Source organism: Scaptodrosophila lebanonensis, unplaced genomic scaffold (genome assembly GCF_003285725.1).
Source record: "Scaptodrosophila lebanonensis strain 11010-0011.00,11010-0021.00 unplaced genomic scaffold, SlebRS2 tig00000089-arrow-pilon, whole genome shotgun sequence".
Classification (NCBI taxonomy): domain Eukaryota; kingdom Metazoa; phylum Arthropoda; class Insecta; order Diptera; family Drosophilidae; genus Scaptodrosophila; species Scaptodrosophila lebanonensis.
This window is the reverse complement of record NW_022060565.1, coordinates 3,588,843-3,610,611: the sequence shown is the minus strand read 5'-3', so window position 1 is coordinate 3,610,611 and position 21,769 is coordinate 3,588,843. Positions and strand designations below refer to the sequence as shown.

General features: G+C 39.0%; 1 protein-coding gene across 2 annotated transcripts; it reads right to left on the bottom strand.

The window, feature by feature from the left end:
* Nucleotides 1-454: 454 nt before the first annotated feature.
* Nucleotides 455-19,449, bottom strand: LOC115626658 (glutamate receptor ionotropic, NMDA 2B). Of its 2 annotated transcripts, none has more exons than XM_030522070.1 (9): nucleotides 18,705-19,449; nucleotides 18,182-18,332; nucleotides 17,324-17,917; nucleotides 16,919-17,208; nucleotides 16,705-16,857; nucleotides 16,484-16,635; nucleotides 15,908-16,415; nucleotides 15,586-15,687; nucleotides 455-808 (listed from the first exon to the last, which is right to left on the bottom strand). In XM_030522070.1, exons 1-9 carry the CDS (start codon nucleotides 19,415-19,417, stop codon nucleotides 766-768), a joined length of 2,706 nt encoding a protein of 901 aa, XP_030377930.1. In that variant the 5' UTR covers nucleotides 19,418-19,449; the 3' UTR covers nucleotides 455-765. The 2 variants fall into 2 exon arrangements, with proteins under 2 accessions (XP_030377930.1, XP_030377929.1); XM_030522069.1 differs by having other exon boundaries at nucleotides 15,583-15,687; nucleotides 18,705-19,448.
* Nucleotides 19,450-21,769: the final 2,320 nt, after the last annotated feature.

Sequence of the window (21,769 nt, the reverse complement as noted above, 5' to 3'; positions counted from 1 at the left end):
TGGTTTTTTTTTGTTTTGTTTTAAATAACATTTAAAAACTTATTGTTAAACATTTTCACTTGATGGTTTGTTAAATTTTTACAAACTTTTTTACTTGCGTGTGTGTACTCTTTTTTTTTAAAAAGTATATTTAATTTTGTGTATTTATGTGAGGCGCTTTGGGTTTTTTTTAATGCATTTTGCTCGCTCTTCTCATATTAGTTTTTCGGTTTTTTAAATGTAACTTTTAAAAGCTTTCAGTTTACATGTACAATACAAACTATTTGAAACTTGTTTTTATCATTTGTTTAGGTTAATTTCTTTCCCATTTGTTTTAGCATCCTTAACCAGACAATTACGATTGTTTGGAAACACTTTTGATTAGAAGATATACATACAATAGTTTTATTTTTAGCGACAGTTATAGTTGAGTTTCTCTTCCTTTTTATTTTTTGCAGTGTAAACTTTTCTCCATTATGTTAACCTTATTGCTACTTTAGTTTAGTTTGGTTTAGTTTTTGCCTTTTCGCCGAGTTGTAATTCTTAAAAAAAAGTTTCTTGCTTGTTCATTGAAATGCTTATTACTTGCTTTAGTTGTTCTTGTGTGTGTGTGTGTGGTTGGTTGTTGGTTTTATGTTAGCTATGTCCTATGTTTGGTATATGTAGCATGTATGTATGTGTGTGTGTGTGTGTATCTATTTACTTGAATGAATGCAGTTAAGAGTTAAGTTTGGTTGGCCTCGTTCAATGCCAAAAATAGTATGATTTAATTGCATTCCAAACACTTCAGAGCACGGTCTCCATCTCGGCGATTTCCGTTTTGTAAGACCTTTGGCGGTCAATCATTCAATCATTGGACAGTAGACAGATGGATAGTGGTACATAATGGTGGCAAGCAATTAAAGTTGAAGTTTGGGAAAAGAGAAATAGAGCAGGATTCCGAAAAGTTAGTCAAGTGACAAGACATACAAAATGTACTATATGTACATACATTTAATTACATAGAAAATGCATCTATAAATACGACATCGATATTAATAAATAAATGAAGGGTGCGATTGAATGTAAGTATTTGTTTGTTAGTTTGTAAATGAAGAACAGAACAATAATAGATTTCAAACATAAAGATAATCAATATTATCAAATCAAATGATGCATTCACCCGGTGGTTTCCATTAGCTATTAACAATTAATTATTGCCAATTGATGATTAGTCTCCGGTGAATGATCATTGCTCAAAGAGCTAATTTTACTTTTTCATACGGATATATATTATAAATTAGGGAATATACATATAGATATGTATGTTCGGCGCGGGACGTTTTCGAAACAACGGAAGCTATTGACAATAATTAAAGTCTTTCAAAGTTAAGGTCTGAATACCACGACTATTTCATTGATAGCCGTTGGCTGGCGTTCAAAAAACACACAAAAATATGAAGGGAACATGACTGACAGAGCCTAATTGAACATGTGGCATTGGGCGATGCTAATTAGAATTTCGTTAAATAGACAGAATACAAATTGAAATCATTGTTATTCATGTTATCGATTTGCCGTTGTTGTTTCGGTTTCTGTTTCTATTTCTGTTGCCACTGTTGACTGTTTCTATTTTATGTGCTAGTTTTGATACAAGAGTGAACACGAAGCCACTAGAATAACGCGTACACTATACTATTGAGCACATAGCTATAGTACAGTGTTAAACAAAAGCAGAATAAGTTATAACCAACCGGGACTCGTCGCAATTTTATTACTCTTTGCTAATCAGAGATTTTATAGATTTTCTCAACAAACTGACAGCAAATTTGTATATCTCGGTCAATTTTGTGAAACATTTGTTTATATATAAGTACTAGGGGTTTCTTTAATATCTTGAAAATAAAGCAGCCTTTCTTAAATTTTGCCCCAATCTTATTATACCAATAAGTATAATCAAAACTCTCTTTAAAAATGCCGCTGTAAATCGATTTATGATCTCGTCTGCAATAATTGCGACATGCACATACTTGTATACAACAGACTGCCGAAGCTTACTCCGCTCAACTCTCTGAGCTGCTTTCTCAACCGTTCTCGGAAACCGATACTGGTAGCGGACTTTGGGCACATATTTCCCGCTCACTGCACACAGCCGCAGAAGATGTCATTGGTTTCCAACAGCCGCTACCGAGAAACCAATGGTACGACGAGGAGTGCCGCGAAGCCACTGCAGCGAAGAATGCCGCGTACAAAAGAACCCTGCAGACGGCGACAACGCGCGCTGTGCATGATGTATATCGGGAGAAGAAGAGGGAGGAGAGGCGGCTTTTTAGACGCAAGAAGAGAGAGCAAGAAAAGCGAGAGCGAGAGGAGATGGAGCTTTGTAGAGACAGGAACGACGCTAGGAAATTTTTCCAGAAGGTGAAGCGTCTAACACAAGGTTTTAAGCCCGCAGCGTCAGCCTGTAAGAACTCGGAAGGAAATCTGGTGGTGGACGGGCAAGCGGCACTGAGACTGTGGAGGGAACATTTCTCCAATCTTCTATCAGGCGAAGATGTTAACAATTCCGCCAGCGGAGATGACCCCACAGAACCGATCGCCGACGATGGTATTGAAGTACCGTCACCTAGCCATGACGAAGTCGAAACAGCCATCCAGCGGCTCAAAAACAACAAATCTGCGGGAGCAGATGGGCTGCCTGCGGAGCTGTTTAAGGCAGGCGGCGATGAGTTGGTAGGGTGCATGCACCAGCTCATTTGCAAAATATGGCTAACTGAAAGCATGCCTGATGATTGGAATCTCGGTGTCCTATGTCCCGTCTTAAAAAAAGGTGATCCCACGGTCTGCACCAACTATCGTGGAATCAGCCTTCTTTCCGTCGCATATAAGGTCATATCAAGCGTAGTGTGTGATAAGCTAAGGCCATTTGCGATAGCACTGATTGGGCCTTATCAGTGCGGCTTTATGCCTGGTAAATCCACCACTGACCAGATATTCACGCTACGCCAAATCCTGGAGAAAACTCATGAGTTTCAAATCGATACCCACCATCTTTTCGTCGATTATAAAGCAGCATTTGATAGCCCGAGGAGGGAACGTGTATATGCCGCACTGTCTGAGTTCGGTATCCCTGCAAAGCTAGTGCGACTTTGCAGAATGACGTTGAGCAACACTCGTAGCTCCGTCAAGGTAGGAAAGGACCTCTCCGAACCCTTTGATACCGTTCGAGGTTTCAGGCAAGGCGATGCCCTCTCGTGCTATCTCTTCAACTTCCTGCTGGAGAGTGTGGTGCGCAAAGCTGGTGTACACCGAGGCGGAACGATCTTTTTTAAAAGCGTTCAGCTTCTTGCGTACGCTGATGATATAGACATTATCAGCCGTACCAGGAGAGGCGTCACCGGAGCATTTGCGGCTATTGAGAAGGAAGCTGCAAAAGTGGGTTTGGTGATAAATGAGAGCAAAACTAAGTATATGTTTTCCTCTAGCAGGGACACGCGGCAACCAGACTCCCAGATCGCGGTGGAAAACTATACTTTCGAAATGGTGAAAGATTTTATGTATCTTGGCACCACCGTCACAGCAACCAACGATGTCAGCCTAGAAATCAAATGGAGATTAACTCTAGCCAATCGATGCTACTTCAGCCTCAGTAGGCAATTGAGTAGCAGAGACCTTTCCCGAAAAACCAAGCTAACGCTCTACAAGACGCTCATCCTCCCCGTGCTGCTTTATGGTGCAGAAGCATGGGTGATATCGCAGACTGATGCAGCAGCTCTTGCAGTGTTTGAGAGAAAGATGCTTCGGAAGATCTTCGGTCCCATTCGCGTTGGCGACGACTACCGCATACGATGGAACAGCGAACTGTACGAGCTCTACGCTGACATTGACATAGTCAAGCGAATAAACATCCAGCGGCTAAGCTGGCTAGGTCATGTCGTGCGTATGGAAGAAGACGCTCCAGCGAAAAAAGTTCTCGATGCGGATGTTGGGGGGAGACGACGACGGGGGAGGCCTTGCCTACGTTGGAAGGACCAGGTAGAGAACGCACTTACTACCTGCGGAGTGACCAACTGGAAGCGACGCGCGCGAAGCAGAGGCGCGTGGAGAGCTGTGTTACGTCAGGTCATAGCCCGATAACGGGTTTGAAGACCAGTCAAGAAGAAGAACATACTTGTATAAGTATGTTGACAAATACGAAATACTTCAAGTGAATTATAATCCGTCTGCTCTCTTAGATGGAATAACAATACATAGTAGAAACCGTCACCCACTCACAAAACAAACAAACATCAGCTGTGACATTGTTTGAAACGATGAAGCTTAACAAAATAATTAAATGATAACAACAGGCATTTTTGTTGCGATACTACATTTTCCATACAAACAAAAGCAATGTTTTTCGGCAGCGAAAATTTTCCCCAACTCTTTCGCATGTCGGTTTCAGTTTGAAAAAAGAAAGAACTTGGGATTGGTTGGATATCTTGATTGCCACAACAACACTATATGTATATACTTAATAATGTTATTTTCACCAACTTAGTGGTGCTATTTCGCAAGTCGGTTTCAGTTTGAAAAAATAAAGAACTTGGGATTGGTTGGATATATTGATTGCCACAACAACACTATATATATATACTTAATAATGTTATTTTCACCAACTTAGTGGTGCTATTTCGTAAGTCGGTTTTAGTTTGAAGAAAGAAATAGCTTGGGATTGTTTCGATATCTTGATTGCCACAACAACACTATATATATATACTTAATAATGTTATTTTCACCAACTTAGTGGTGCTATTTCGCAACTCGGTTTCAGTTTGAAAAAAGAAAGAACTTGGGATTGGTTGGATATCTTGATTGCCACAACAACACTATATATATATACTTAATAATGTTATTTTCAGTTTGAAAAAAGAAAGAACTTGGGATTGGTTGGATATCTTGATTGCCACAACAACACTATATATATATACTTAATAATGTTATTTTCACCAACTTAGTGGTGCTATTTCGCAAGTCGGTTTCAGTTTGAAAAAAGAAAGAACTTGGGATTGGTTGGATATCTTGATTGCCACAACAACACTATATATATATACTTAATAATGTTATTTTCAGTTTGAAAAAAGAAAGAACTTGGGATTGGTTGGATATCTTGATTGCCACAACAACACTATATATATATACTTAATAATGTTATTTTCACCAACTTAGTGGTGCTATTTCGCAACTCGGTTTCAGTTTGAAAAAAGAAAGAACTTGGGATTGGTTGGATATCTTGATTGCCACAACAACACTATATATATATACTTAATAATGTTATTTTCAGTTTGAAAAAAGAAAGAACTTGGGATTGGTTGGATATCTTGATTGCCACAACAACACTATATATATATACTTAATAATGTTATTTTCACCAACTTAGTGGTGCTATTTCGCAAGTCGGTTTCAGTTTGAAAAAAGAAAGAACTTGGGATTGTTTCGATATCTTGATTGCCACAACAACACTATATATATATACTTAATAATGTTATTTTCACCAACTTAGTGGTGCTATTTCGCAACTCGGTTTCAGTTTGTAAAAAGAAAGAACTTGGGATTGGTTGGATATCTTGATTGCCACAGGAACACTATATATATACTTAATAATGTTATTTTCAGTTTGAAAAAAGAAAGAACTTGGGATTGTTTCGATATCTTGATTGCCACAGGAACACTATATATATATACTTAATAATGTTATTTTCAGTTTGAAAAAAGAAAGAACTTGGGATTGGTTGGATATCTTGATTGCCACAACAACACTATATGTATATACTTAATAATGTTATTTTCACCAACTTAGTGGTGCTATTTCGCAAGTCGGTTTCAGTTTGAAAAAATAAAGAACTTGGGATTGGTTGGATATATTGATTGCCACAACAACACTATATATATATACTTAATAATGTTATTTTCACCAACTTAGTGGTGCTATTTCGTAAGTCGGTTTTAGTTTGAAGAAAGAAATAGCTTGGGATTGTTTCGATATCTTGATTGCCACAACAACACTATATATATATACTTAATAATGTTATTTTCACCAACTTAGTGGTGCTATTTCGCAAGTCGGTTTCAGTTTGAAAAAAGAAAGAACTTGGGATTGGTTGGATATCTTGATTGCCACAACAACACTATATATATATACTTAATAATGTTATTTTCAGTTTGAAAAAAGAAAGAACTTGGGATTGGTTGGATATCTTGATTGCCACAACAACACTATATATATATACTTAATAATGTTATTTTCACCAACTTAGTGGTGCTATTTCGCAAGTCGGTTTCAGTTTGAAAAAAGAAAGAACTTGGGATTGGTTGGATATCTTGATTGCCACAACAACACTATATATATATGTATACCTATTAATATTACTGTGCTGTCAGATTTTTCTTTTGGACAAAATGTAAGCTTTGGAATACGACTTCATCGTCTTATCGTGCTGCGAACCCTTTCATGAAGGGTATACACAGCCCATCGAAGGACTTTTGAAATTCTATATGCTTGCGTATTTCTGTCGGGAGAGGCGTGCGATTGCATGGTGTGTGGGCTTCATGAAAGCAATAGTCATTACAGCAGAGCTGTGTGTCCTCTAGTATGTTGTTGTTGTTGCCTATACTCGTATTGCTCCTATCCGCATTATTCCTCGGCCTCCTCGCCCCCTAGCCCCCTCTGCCATGGCTGGCTGGACGCAATGCAAGCGCAATAATGCGCGAGCACACGCATATACCAGTCGTATATAGGATATGTGCGGATCTGTGTGTGTATGTATAAGTGTGGCACATATACAAAACACAACATCATCAATCAATCAAAGAAACACAAGCAAATATGCGAGCGCTGGACGGGTGCTGGACGCAGGGGGCGCATAGTTGTTGGTGGGGAAAGGGCAGCGGATGGGCAGAAAAGCTGACGAGCACTCAAGGGCTTGCATGTAAATAAATTAGTGCCAAAAACTGAGTGTGTGAAAGGCAAAGCAGCAGGAAAATAAAAATAAATATTAATAAAAACATATACAAGTATCCGAAGGCGAAGAAATACAAAATTTGGCCTTGGCAAAACAATATTAATTTTGTTTTCGAAGGCAACATACAATTTATTTCCCCAATTGAAATTTTCCTCAAGCCCTTAGCACTTACATAAAACGTTTCAAAACAATATGTCTAAAGGTTCGGCCTCTGGGAGCAATATTAAATTTCATCATAGACATTTCCTTCTTTTGTCCCCTTGTTTTCAAAATACATATTATTTAAACAATTATTCATACAAACAAGAAACAGCATAAGCTTGAGTTTAATTGTTCAACTCAATTTCTAAGAATGAAGTTTGAAGTAATCAGACAAGAATTTAAATTTCAAATTTGCAAAAACATAAATTAAATTTCAATTAACGCAGCCTATTTCTATGAAATAGTATGTATGAAAATGTGTGTGCAAGCTAAGTACAAAGAAAAATCAATGCCATGCCAGTCCAAAGCCAAAGCCTCTCAATAATCTAAGACATGTGCGTTGCAAATTTAAGAGTTTAATTGGTGTATGACTTTTTTAATTAAATTTGCCCGAGATGCCTTTGCAAACAAAAATGCTATCCTTCAAATAATGCTTTTAAAATAATGAGGCAATGTGTTGTTTGTAATTAACTCGCTCTGCCTATGGATGAGACAAGTTTGTTCTACCTGTGACGATTCAATGGTTCTCGGTGTTTGGATAGACGGGCTTCCCCGTATCGATTCGTCCTGTCAAGCTTTTGTGGGATAACATAACATGGGATATGCTACGCTTCTTTCTGGCTTCAGGCGCTAAAACTATTTAATACTTCGAGTATAGGGTACACATACACAATTATTCATGTTTTAAAAAAGTCCCTGTTATAAAACCTTGCACCGTTGCAGTTGTTTGAATCTTTCGAAAATGTTCTGTTCTTGCAAATTTGAAATTATTTCACTTAAAATGTATATTTTTTACGTCTGTTTCTCAATGTATTCGCACAAAATAAGGATTGGGAATGTTTTAACGTATCGGATTTAGCATTATTAGCATGAGGTTTCTTTTCTGGGAGCATTGCTTTCAGAAGAAATTGTTGAAGGTCCTGTCCACTCTGACTAGCCAGCAAAGACAAATTCAATTTCTAACCAGTTGACATGAGCAACTTTATTTACAGTATTTTTTATTCACCTACTATGTATTTAAAGGGAATTTGTTTTTTTTTAGCGCTTCAGACGTCCATGACCAGAAAAGACTCGCTTGTGATAAAAGCTTTCACTGCTCCCACATTTTTATTTTAATCCTTGACGTGCAAAAATGCAAATAAACAAGTCGAGCAGCAATAAAAATGAATAAGCTAAACACATGTTGCCAAATAAAAAAAAAACAACATAAATAAGCCAGCAAAAAAACGCACTCTCTCAACCATGTTCGAGTATATGTATTGGCGGTTGGCGGTCTGCGTGGCCATAACTTTAAAAGCGTTAGCTGTTGTTGTTGTTGTTGTTGTTCCCCTTCTGTATTGTTGCAGTGTTAACTTTTTTTTCGTCCAGACACACGCGTACATTGATACCCATTTGTAATTTGTTTTAATATTTTTTTCTTGTTCATTTTATTCTTTATATACTTGTTGGGGCTTATACATGCTAGCTTAATTTGTTCAGTTTGTTAAAAAGTTTTCGCAGTCGCCGCAAAAAAGGTCAAATAAGAAACAGAACGAATTTTGATGAAATCGAATTGAACAGCGATGTGGCAACAATAAAATTGAAGTATGTTAAAAAGCAATCAAATATATGAATAGGCCTGCTGCAGAAGTTAAATATCAGCGATTGCGTCATGTTTTCATTTTAGTGTTTCCGCTGGGGAACCTATTTTAAAATCTCCAGTTTTGTCAGCAGCTACCCAGATGTTACAATTCAAATAAGAGAAGAGCTCAGTTTTTAAAATCATTTCAATTGAAAACTATTTCAAAATACATTTTCTGAGAGCGGCACAAAGTTGTCGAATGCTATTACAAAGTAAAATAAAAATGAACAGCATTCGTACTTTTTTAAATAACAGAAAAAACCAACGAAATAAACAACTAAACAAATCTTGATCAACAGTTGGAATTATTTGGCTTAAAACACTTTTTAAAAATTCAGCAAAAAAGAAACCAAACATTAGAATATTAGAATATAAAAACGCCGATAAGTAGCACTAAAACTTTTGTTTAAATTAAATTATTATAACAAAATCCCGGCCAAGAGCTATTCCTTTATTTTTTTCTATTTTCTATTATAATTTTTGAGTAATAATAATTGAGTAGAAAACAAATTCAAGATCTCTGATTGCTAGAAATGCCACTAAAATGAAGTTGTCTATGTATTACAAATTGTTCAGGGCAATCACTAATGCTATGTTATTGTTATTCCATAATTTTATGTTGAGACGAACTAGCCCGTACTAATGCAGAATATCTTTGTGGTACTAAAGGATACCATTCGAGCTTAATTTTGACCGGAAACAGGCCTTATGATTTTGAATTATATGCTGAGGTTGATGAAAAACGCAAAATGAAAAACAATAAAGCCCGCTCAAAGTTCGTGGAGCAGCTGTTTAAACAACAAAGAGTGCCAAGTCTATATGTTCTGTATATGCATATGCTGGGCTCAGTATATATATGTATGTGTATGTATGTGTCTATGTGTGTGTGAAGTCGTAGTCGTATGTGACTGCGTGCGTGTGCATAAAAAAGCTGACCGCATAATAAGCCATAGAGTCATTGTTTGTTCAACAAAAGCAGACGTAAATAACTTGCTATTTGTATAGGCGAGAATCTTGGAGCGTACACACACACACACACACACACATACAGAGTGTGTATGTGTGTATATAAGTATATATCTCAGTTATATGTTGATGCCATGCATGCGCAGGCGGAACAGAAAGCCCTGAGCCACAGAAAATGGCAGCTTTACTTACCCACACACCCACACAACCACACAGGGCCATAAAAGCTTGGACTGTTTACTTAGCAGCAATTAATGTACATACATACACACAGACTCGCACATGTGTATGTGTGTGTATGTGTGTCTAGACATACAGTACATGCATAAATACACATATTTCATATACACTCTTATTCCAAATAATAGATACACTCAGCAAACGCGACGCTCACATCAATCATTTTGTTATATTTTTGGTTGGCTTAGCTGCTTGAAACGTTCATAAATTTTTATAATATATGTATATTAATTTACATATTATTATGGTGGTGTTCCTACACTCGGCAAAAAGCCCAAAATCGCGCATAAAATACGCTACTTTTCTACTTTTCAGATAGTGAGTGAGCTTTGCCCTACACACAGTTTTCTAAAGTTTCAATATTTTTATTTTATATTTTTATATTATAGTTTTTTTATATTTATATATATTATTATATATATATATATATAGATTATATATATTATTATATATATTTTTTATATCTCTGTTGCTGCACTTTAATTCAACTTAAAATTTTTGTTTGGTTTTTGAAGCGAACTCTACCTCTGACAATATTTTAAACGCTCGCTATTATATGCTCATCATGGATTTCATACGCACTTATAACATCGATGATTATTTATATTTTTTATTTATTATTATTATTTATTGCTTAGCATTCACAGTTCGCCAAGATAACAACTTGGGAATGATAAACAAACCTGGCAAACCTATTTTTTATAAAACGGTATAAAATCAAATTGAAAATGAAAACATGTTCCAAAACTTGTGGGCCATTTTCTAAAATCGCCAACATTTAATTTTACGATTTGCATTCACGACTAAGAAATAAAACAAAATACATTACTTTGGATTTCTAATGCTAATAAAAAGTAAAACCCAACAATCGATTTGTGCTTATAAGAAGTGAAAGTTTTAACAAAAACATAAATTCTATTCTGATTTTTTTTCTTATACAGAAATGCTGTAGAAAATTAAAATCAAAATAAGATTTTCAGGTTTGGAGAACATAACTTTTTCTTTAAATTGTACATTTCTATAATTTAAATCAATGGTCTATCAATGGATTTGTAGGATTGTATCGCCACAGAAAAAATATAAAAGAAAATATAAAAACTTTTTCTTAAAATTGTACATTTCTACAATTTAAATAGTCTATCAATGGATTTGTAGGCAACTATTAGGAAGCTTTCCTTACGAGCTCACTGTGCTCGTACTTGTATTAAACGAGTAGCTGTGTGTGAGTTTCAAGCGCCTATCAATCTTTAATTTTAAGATAAGAGCCTGAACTTCGGAAGCTTTGGAATATTTGAAGCTGGCTCGGTGTACATATCATATTGATCTTGAGTGTGTGTGCACACACACGCACACAAGCGCACGCACAAGCAATAGTAGTTGCTTAAAAACATTAGTCCAAAATGGAAGTATACGAGTAGTAGTGAGCGCATAAAATGCTAAACAAAAGCATAGTGGCGCTCTAGGCGCTCAGAATATGTCAGCTATGCGGCCACACTTATACACACTCACACTCACACACACACACACACACACACCCGCTCCTTTTGTGTTTGGAGGTAGTAATGTGTGCGTGAAATAATGGAAAACATGCTGCTGCGTTCAAAGGAAAATAGCCTAAAAGCAAAAGCCAATGTTCGGTATAAAATTTTAGCTATACGCGTACGTATGTAAGTCTATATAGGTATGGATGTTTGTGTCTGTGGGTGTGCGGTTGTGGGTGTGTGTGTTTGTGTGTATTGTAGAAGCTGGGAAGTCACTCGGTTGTTTTGAAACATTTGCAAATGAATCCGAGTATGCGGTTGCTGTTTTGCCAGCCTGCCTGTCTGCCTGTCTGACTGACTGACTGACTGCCTGCCTGCCTGCCTGCCTCAAATAATGATAATAATTACAATGACAGGACATTGTAATGATTGTGATTTTGATGACGCAATGAGTGACAGTAAGATTGTATATTTGTGTGGGTGAGTCCTGCGCGAATATAGCAACACATTTAACAGACCTGTTGGCCACCCTTTGGTTCCCCACAGGCTGTCTCTGGCCAGATGTACCTACATACCTACATACATATATACACACATACATACATACGTCGTATGTACGAGTATATTAATTGCTGCTGAGTGGAAGACTGATGCTGATGTTGATGTTGACGTGTGCTGTGGACGACTATATGGGTCATGCATGGGTTTCTGTGGAAAGACTGAATGCCATATCCAAAATGAGGGAAATGAAATGAATTGCTTAGCCGGTTAGTACGCTCTTCATTTCTATTTTTGAGTTTCCTTTCAAGGACAGAACAGATATACCAAACCGCACGAGTACTTTCACAAAGAATTGAAATTCACCAAAATATAGAATTGGTATTAGGAATGGTTTATTTGATTCCCTTTGAATGAACGAAACACCTTAAAAAACACGACAGTAATTTATTTGAATAATAACAGAAATTGTAGTCTCTTTTTACTAATAAACAACAATCGGTTTTACTCTAACAAATTTAACATAAACTTGATTTCAAATTAGAATTGTTAGCGCCTATCTATCTAGACTCAGAGTCTTGAATTTGCTCAAAAATACTGTCAGTTTATATTTGCAAATAGTTTAAATAGTAAATATTTGTAATACAAGTAGTTATATTTGTAAATAGTCTAGAAGAAATGCTTCTTATTTAAAGTTGCTCCTCTAGATCCTTGGACACGTTTCGTCATCAATTTATTTGGATTTTCATACCAACTTCAAAATTAATAAATACATTTTGTACATTTTGTGTAGAAATTTCCGAATTTTAAAATGCTTTCAGTTTGGCAAAAATCAATCAAACCTTGAATCATTTATGGAGCCAATAGACCAGTGGTTGGACACTATGTTGCTATCCTGGGATTGTACTCTTGATTGTATAATTATAGACCTGTTTCCTGTACTTCAGCCATTCTTGATGGCTTTAATTGTTCTGAAATTGTTTCTTATTGGCTTTAGGAACACATTTGGTGCGACAAGTGCGAAAAGCCGAGATTTCCAATAGCTTTTAAACGAATTATCTGTAGTCCAAATGGCATGTTGTAGGTAAATTAAAATTTTAATAGAGCAGACCTAATAAATGATTGTTATGTTGTTTCTTTTTATTACTTTTTAGAACTTTTGCAGTTCGGGGCAGAAGAAGGCCAACTGAACAGTGACTGTATTTAAAAGTCCTTTAAACCGTTTCTTTTGTTTTTAGAATTATATAGAAAGCAAGAAAAATAAACTTTTAAAAATTTGTCAATTGCATATGGGATTCGGGTGCGTTATGAATCAAATAAATGCCATTCGATAGAACTCCTCTAAAATAGAGGAAGAGAAATTGTTTCTTAGGTCAAGCGAACAATAAAAGTTGACTGGCAAAAGATAAATAATTGGAAATTAAGCTCCAACACCATTCCCCCTTTTTTTTTTTATTGAACAACTACAATACGATGTGTCCTGTACATTTGGTAATGAAGTGAAGGTTTTTTTTAGGGATCGCATAATTCTATTAAAAATGAACATTGTTTGAGTTGGAGCAACAGGAAAAGCAATAAGAATAGACAAAGGCGGTGGAGGTGACGGTGCTGCCGGTGTTGGCGGTTGTGGTGTGGGAGGGAGTGGAAAGGGACAGGGGCAGGGGCAGAGGAAAGTGAACCACCGCCACAACCGGCGAGCAATGCGCAGTTAGTTAGTTACATTAGACAAACCAAATGAACGAGAACAGGAACTGTCGGAAATTGTGCCATAACTGTGTCTAGCTGTACTCACACACACACATATATATATATATATATATATGCATGTACATTTGTATGTACATATGTTTGTGTGTGTGTGGGTTCTTGGTGCACACACCCGCTGACGCTGTGTTTGACGGCGCCGTCAAATCAGGAAGCGAGATAAAGTAATTTAATAAACTCATTTCCATATATTTATATTAGAGCAGACACAGCAGACACAGCAGACAGCCCAGACAGAGGAGCAATGGCCGAGGCGGAAAAAGTGCAAGGCAAGCAAAACGCCTCGCTTTTACCAGCAGTTGAACAGAGGCACACACACACACACACACACACACACACACACACACACACACACACACACACACACAGTTGGCCAGTTAGGCGATGTTGCGGAAAAAGCAACACTGAACTGTTATCTATAGCAATTGCTTAATTTAATTACCACAAAGAACATAAGCATCGCAGGGCCATAGTGCGGATGGTTGCTCTGGACCCGGCCTGTCTCAGTCCACCCCCCCCTCCCTACCCATCGCAACCTCCAACCAACTTAGTCCTGGTGGTCGTTTTATCTCGTTGTCTGGAAATTGTCGCTTGACAGACAACAGATTGAGTTGCTGTCAGCAAAAGTGCCGGCTGGCTGACACACGAACACACACACACACACACACACACACACAAATCTGTGTGGGACCCAATGTGGACGGCAACAACAGCAACAGTGGAAGCTCTTATATAAGTATTTTGACAAAACAAATAATTGTACAAATCTATGTAATCGTAAATATATAAAAATATAAATTTGTTTATAGCCCGTTGCCAGAATATGCTGTTTTCATTGCTTTAACCAATTCCCAAACATTATTGCTGCATATAACATCGATAGGGATCTTTACCAGAGGCTTATCAACCGATTTATCGATAGTACATTAACAGAAGTACACTCTATAGAGATTATTAATTATTATGCTACAAAGATAGTCGCAGCCTTAGCTGTCCCGAAGTCCTTCTCTTTGAACAGCAGAAAGAGAGGCAAGTAGGTGAAGTAAAAAAGTAATGGCATTGCCAATATTCAAGTTAAAAAATGATTTCAAATTGAAGTTCGATGGCTAAGGTAGGTAGCACTTCTAATTTGTAATAAGAGCTTATACTTATAATAATATGTGTATGTTTAGCAACTAATGTACATAAATAGATAAAATAAATAAAGTAATATTCCTTCTGCGTTCTGCATTATAATTGATGAGTTTATTAAGAAACTCCCTAAAGCATACATCGATATATCGATTTATCGATACCTCTTGAAATATTTAAAAAAAAATCTAACATTTTACTTTAGCAAATATGAAATGTTTGCATTACTCTTAGTCTATTGAAATAGGAATGACTTTACTTATTGACCAAAATATTGGAGTGTAAGTTAATTAAATAACTAAATGAAGTTGGATTTGTCGAAATTTTTCCATAAGTTATTATTTGAAAGCATTATTTTTATCAAAATTTAAAGTTTTTAGAAAAAGCTGCCCCTAGTATTGTCATTTATTTTATTATTATTATTATTATTAAAAACAGAATACAAATAATATTAATAATAGTAAAAAAAGGAAAAGTGGCTTTACATTTTGAAAGCGAAGAATAATGTTTGTGAAAATATAAATACCAGCTACTGTGTGTCTTTTTGTGTGTATTTCATGAGGCATTTCAGTTAGTAGATTGAGTTTGTGCTGCGTGCTGTTACTTGACATGCGGGCAAGTGAGGTAAGTGGAAATGCTGGAGGCTGGCTATAATGATTGGGGGAGGGTTGTGCGTGGGGAGGGGGGGGAAAGGTTTTTCACAGAGTAATAGAAAACTTACCACCTGTATAGATCTTGTGCGCTGGCTGCCAAGCTCAAATTGCCCAATAACGGCGGGCGTTCCTTGAGGTGATGATGATTCAGCAAATCGGAGGATGAAGCAAGTCTGGGCAGTACAATAAAGTACAAAAAAAAAGATGGTAAGAAGAGGAAGAGGGTAAGTAGAGGGCAAGAAAACAGTAAGCCAAGGACCAATACAATTGATTTCATTAGACAGCGTTGCCTTTGATTGATGGTCACCCAAAATGAAGGCCTACATTCTTACTGCTAAAAAAAGCTCGGTCCCAAACCTCAATTTTGCCTCTAGGCTTAGAGCAAACACGAACCTTAATTGCGGCGCCTTAATGCCATGCTTATCCATGACCTTCTCCAGTTGCCGCACACGTAAACGCGACATGTCCAGCTCGTGTTTCACCTTCCAAAGATGCGTGTCGCAAATGGGATCATTGCAGCGATGCTTCTTTAATATTTCCGTTGCCTCGTACACAGCGCCTCGGAAGGTCAGCGACTTGCCCATCGAAAGAGATATTAGAGCGCAACAGTGGCCACCATCCTTCTTGGCCAGACGCTTCCGTATGTACTTGAAGTAGACGTGCTCAAGTAACAGCAGCAGAGCTGCCAGCAATATGCCAGCCATCAGCAAAAGGAAAGCTGACAAGAACTGCTCGAGGGCCAGCGGATCCGAAGACTTGTGCTCCTGTTTTCCTGGCCGGCAAGTACCCGTCATCCAGTAGCGACGCAGGCGTTCCAGGTCGCCATTGGCTCGAAACTCGAGCAGACGCTTGTTGAACATTTGCACGTATTTGGAGTTTCGGCTGAAGGCCAGCCCGTAACCTGAACGAGTAGGTGAGCAGGTTAGTGGATAGTGCGAAGGGGAAAGGAAATACAAGTATGCGACTTACCCGTCATAGCGTACCAGCTACCCACGGTCATCAGGCGACAGTCTTCGTCCTGTGCCACTAGATAGTCTAAAACGGTGCCGTCATAAATGAACGAATCCAGATTGCCGTTCAGTACGGCAGCGACACCATCTGCGACACTCGTCTTGTTATATCTGGGCAGGAATAAATACTTATATGTGTGAGATAAATTCCTTCTTCTTTCTTTGGCTTACAAAACTTACTGCTTCATGTAGTAGTGCATATCCTTAAAGTACTTTTGTATGGTTGAATCCGTGTGGCTGTAGGGTATTGTACCAAACTTAAAGGACGGCTTGTGAGAATAAGGGTGGACCAAACGACTGTCGTTGAGGCCGCTGAACTCATGGAACTCTTCCCTGGAAAGGATCGCGAGCATGGCAAAAGGCGGTACGGGATTTTGAAGACCTTTACACCTACCTTGTTATCATGAAGGCCGCCAGGTTGGCAGTGTATATGGCAAGAAAGACAACAGCGAACAAAGCCCAGACGTTGGTCATAAACCGGGAGGTGAAGCCGCGTGGAGAGTCGACATGGACGGCCGCTTGGAAGAGCACCGCCCAGACCAGCCAGTAGGTGCGGAACAAGGAGAAGCGATAGGGCGTCACATTGGTGTTTTGCAGATAGAGCTTCATGTCGTAGCCGCTCGGCGAGAGCCACTCGAACAAAAAGATCATGAATGTAGCCGCTTGTATAGCCACAATACCCACCTGTTGGCCAGTCAAGCGTTCAAGGCAGATAGACGGAGATAAAGAGAGAAAATGAAAGCATAAGAGAGGAGTAGAAAACTTACCGGTAATTGGTACTGGATCGATGTGCACTTACCAGCATCCATGAGGCCGTGTCGAAGGGCTCCAGGAAAGCGGTGGGCGATATAATGCCCGTACGCTTCGCCACAACTATGGCAATGCCCGTCTCCATGAAGGGTTCGCTGAAATCAACAACCGCTTCGCGCTCGGTGTTGATCATGAGCGATGTGAGCACCATGTCCGTCTTGCGGTTTACCAAATCGGCAATCAAACCATTCCATTTACCATTCTCAAGTGTACCCCATTTACCATCTTCAACCCGCACCAGCTCGTAGGTGAAGCCGAGCTCCTCGGCAAATTTCTCCAATAAATCTATGCAAAATCCACTACAGCATTGATAGAAGGACTCGTTTCGGTGTGCCTGGCCCACATCGATGTCGGCGGCCATCTCGTGATCGGCCGCCACACGACAGAGCACACCGCGGTCCATGAGACACTTGCCACTGACTGGATCGGCGGGTGAGAGATTGATATAGGGTGCCTCCTCGAGGAATGTGATCTTTAAATGGAATTTCTCGGGCACACCTTGCGGAGGTGCGTGCGAATTACCTGGCCAAGCAATGTCGCGTATGTCCAGTTTTTGCGACTCCCACGATTTCCACACACCGATCTGAGCAAGAGTTTGGTGAATTGTGGTTTGGTGGTGTGGAATTTTTGGTGGATGGTTGGTTGTTTGGTTAGTTGGTAAGTTGGTTGCAAATGGATAGTTGGCATTATTTACAATAGCGAGCGCGTTTGCGTAATGGTTGGTGCATGGTTGGGTGCATTAGAAAAATTTCAAATGTAAATATATTTATAATTGGTCAGAGGGATAGAGAGAGAGAGAGAGAGTGGGTGCGGTAAGAGTGGAAAGCATGCAAAACGCAGTACTTACCTCCTCCCAAACAAGATTCTTGTTGTTGGCACTGGGACGCAGATTCATGATCTTCAGCTCAGCGGACTTCAAGTCCCCGTCGGCGGTGAACTCAATGTTCGGCTTATTCAAATCGCCCTCAATTGACACGTTGCGCAAGTACTTGAAGAAGCTAAACGATGACATTTTGCATAAGCACTAGGTAATACCAAATTGATCTGCAAGCTAATCCCCAAACCCAATCCCCAATCAATGGACACAACACGCCTTTTGACAATCTAGGCGGGGTATCGTAGAAATCAGATAATTTTCCGCTTCTACAAAAAATTAATCCAAGATTAAAAGTAGTTTTTTCAACTGAAGCGGAACTCCTTCTTAGGAGCAGGATTCCTACATGATTCAATAATTTCAAGTCTTGTTCACTTTCCTATATTACCTCATTCTTTGATATATGTAGAAAGTGGAATGTAAAGTCTGGGATACAATTCTGTTCCGCTAGATTGTCAAAATATCTCACAATAGCGTTCATAGCGTTTCCACTTACGTTTCACCATTGTCCCACCGACCACGACCCTCGTCCTCGCAGGACAGAGATTGTGTTGTAAGGCGGCGATCGCGATTGGCCGGATCTGTGAGGTAGGCCTCCACGCCATAGCTATAGATCTTGATTGCGTTCGAGATTTCGTTCATAAGCGCCGCGCTGCTCGTGTCAAAGTGAACGCCCAGCATGCCCACAGGAAACTGGGAATGGGCATCCTTCTTCTCGATCACCGATTGACTGACCACCCACACATAGTTCTCGCCCGTAAGCTTCATTTCTTCGGCGGCGCGTAGAATAGTGATGGCCTCCGTTTGCGTCGCATACAGCAGCATGACGCGTGCCTCGCTATTTACCAGCTCCATAAGATCGCTGGTGCGTGTCACTACAATGCTATTCAGAATTGTGAACTTAAAGTGCTCCTGCATTTCGGCAACGCGCTCGCGCACCGCCTGCACGAAGTCATCGTGGCCAGCGATCTGTGAGGTAACCACACTGAACTGATGCCACTTGTAGCGCTCCAGAATGCTCAGCATGGCTGCGCTTTGGTGCTCAATGCTGGGCGCCAGTTGAAGCTGTAGCGTTGATTGTGAGGCGCGTCGTTCCAGGCCCGAGTTGTCCGCATTCCAAGAAATCACCGGAATGCCCAGGTAGCCAGCCAACTGCAGAAAATATTGGGCCGAGGCGGTGCTGTGCCCGAACTGCTCATTGTTCATCATGTAGAGGATGGCGGAGACGTTGACGCGGAGGAATTCTTTGCAGAGGGTGCTGAGGATGGCTGAAAAACAATAAAAAGATTCATCAGCACAAATGCAAACAAACGAATAGAGCCCACCCATACAATTGGCGCTTAATCAAATGCCATGTCCACCAAATTGACACACATTTGCATTGCCTACCAAAGTCCAGTCCAGTCCACACCATAAACACCCACAGAGGCTGGCTCTGAAAACCCTCAGCCTATGACTGGCGAGCGCCCCACTCGCGAGGCAATTGAACCTCATTTGGGCGCCGGTCAGCGACCGCAGTTGGCGGTCAAACCCAAGCCCAATTCCAATTCCAGTGTCCTGCATGCCAAAGCGTAACTCTCTGTATTTGTATATGTATGTACCTGTATCTGTATCTGTCTCTGTATATATCGATACGTGTACGTGTGCCTTTGCTGCAGATGTGTGCCAATTAATTACTGATTAGCCATGGAGCTGGGCACACCATCTAAACACATGGAAATGTGAAAATGTGCGTGGTATGGGGCCTCGCACATTTTGCTTTATTAGGTTATCAAGTGTAGGGATGGCGGTACATCATTGGGTGGCTAGTTGGGGGATTCTCGACTCTCGAGGGCGGGGGGCGAGGACGGCTTAGGTGTCGAGTAGCTTAGCACCCAACGCAACTCAATTTGCGGTTCGGTGACGGCACAATACGGCGGGATTTGAAGGTATGGATGGGCGCCACTGTGTACGAGGTGTGCGGGATTGTGGAATTGTGGGCTTGTGGGCGTGTGAACCTCCCGCATTTAGTGCACAACACACACATTGTTACGTGCTCCTGATATTGAGCAGTTAAAAACTGTGCTGAGTCAACACCCCCTTGGGTTGGGTGGGGTGGTGTTGTGTTGGCGCAACCATATAGGCCTACCACTGACTAATTGACCTACTTAAAGGTGTAGGGGTGGACGGTGCGGCGTGATGGGAATGGGAATCTGCGCGTGTGTTTGCATTAATAATGTTCAGCTGAAAAGAATTTGTACATGAATGTGGCCGCATTCCTTTGCTATCCTATCCATGCTCAAATTTCAGAGAGCGGCATTTAGTTTTGATGTTAGCCAGAGCTCTGTCGAGGGGAAATTTGGGCACGGAACACGCTCTGCTCTACAGTTTTGTAATCATGCTAATTAATCATTGTATGGGACGTTCAAGTGTTTCAGAGTACCTAAGATATACAGATAGGGTTTATGGTACTTTAAATAAAAAGGGAGCAAATGATTTTTCTCTACTCCACATCTCGTGCATTTGTGGACTATTGAGTATCTGAGAGCATCTGAGTATCTGAGAAGGTATGAAAACAAGTTGGGCATTCTACAAGTAATACCTTTTTTTGAAGCGAATATCCGTAACAACTTTACTAATAATCGAAGTCTTCCCAAACACAATCTTTTATATTAGCTTTTTAGGTGGATCGGTTATACAATGAAGTATGAAACTTGATGCTATCGTTTGTTTTTGATGATATTGTTTGTTTCAAAAGCTTCCCACTGACCTTTATTTCTAGGTAGAAGAGTGTTCAAGTGAGTTGTGTTTGTAGTTATATCAGAAAAGAAAGAGCATGTCGGTTTTAAAATACGCCACGAAAACGTCACTTTCTTCTTAAAAAATAAAGCCTTTGAAGCTACTAACTTGCATTGAATCTATTAATTATTGATTAAATTTTTGTTAACTTATTTATTTATTTAATGTTGTGAGAGTAATATAATTTTATTATTCCAGATAATGCGGAGTTTATTCTTTTGTAGAATCTGGAAACAAAGCGATTCTTTCTACCACATAATCGAAATATTTGTTTTGTATTTCATTTTGGTTTTAGAAAACAGTTTGTTCCAATTTTGTAATTTTAAAAAGTGATAGTCTGTGTTATTATGAATCTTCTTTAATGTCTTTAAATCACATTTTTTTTAAGTTCAACACGCGTATTCGCGGACACTTTAAGAATTTATTTATATGCATTTATATGCTTGGAAAATAATGGATTAAGTTACACCTAAAACTAATCAAACAATCTGCTTTATGGCTTTGATGATCTCTCTGTGGCGATGTTAGAAAATAATTTAACTATTACGAGCAGTTTATTTATAAAATTTAATTAAAATTCGTAGAAATAATCGTGAGTTCTTGAGTTCAGTCTGGCTTTTAACTGTGCGGAAATCTCATATCTCAATACAGTATATATTTAATATATATTATTTTTGTTTTGCTTTCCATATTATTTATTATTAATAATCTATCTTTCAAAGAGCTTCAATTAATATGTTTATCCAATTGAGATAAATTTGATGCTGAAGAATTGTTCACCAA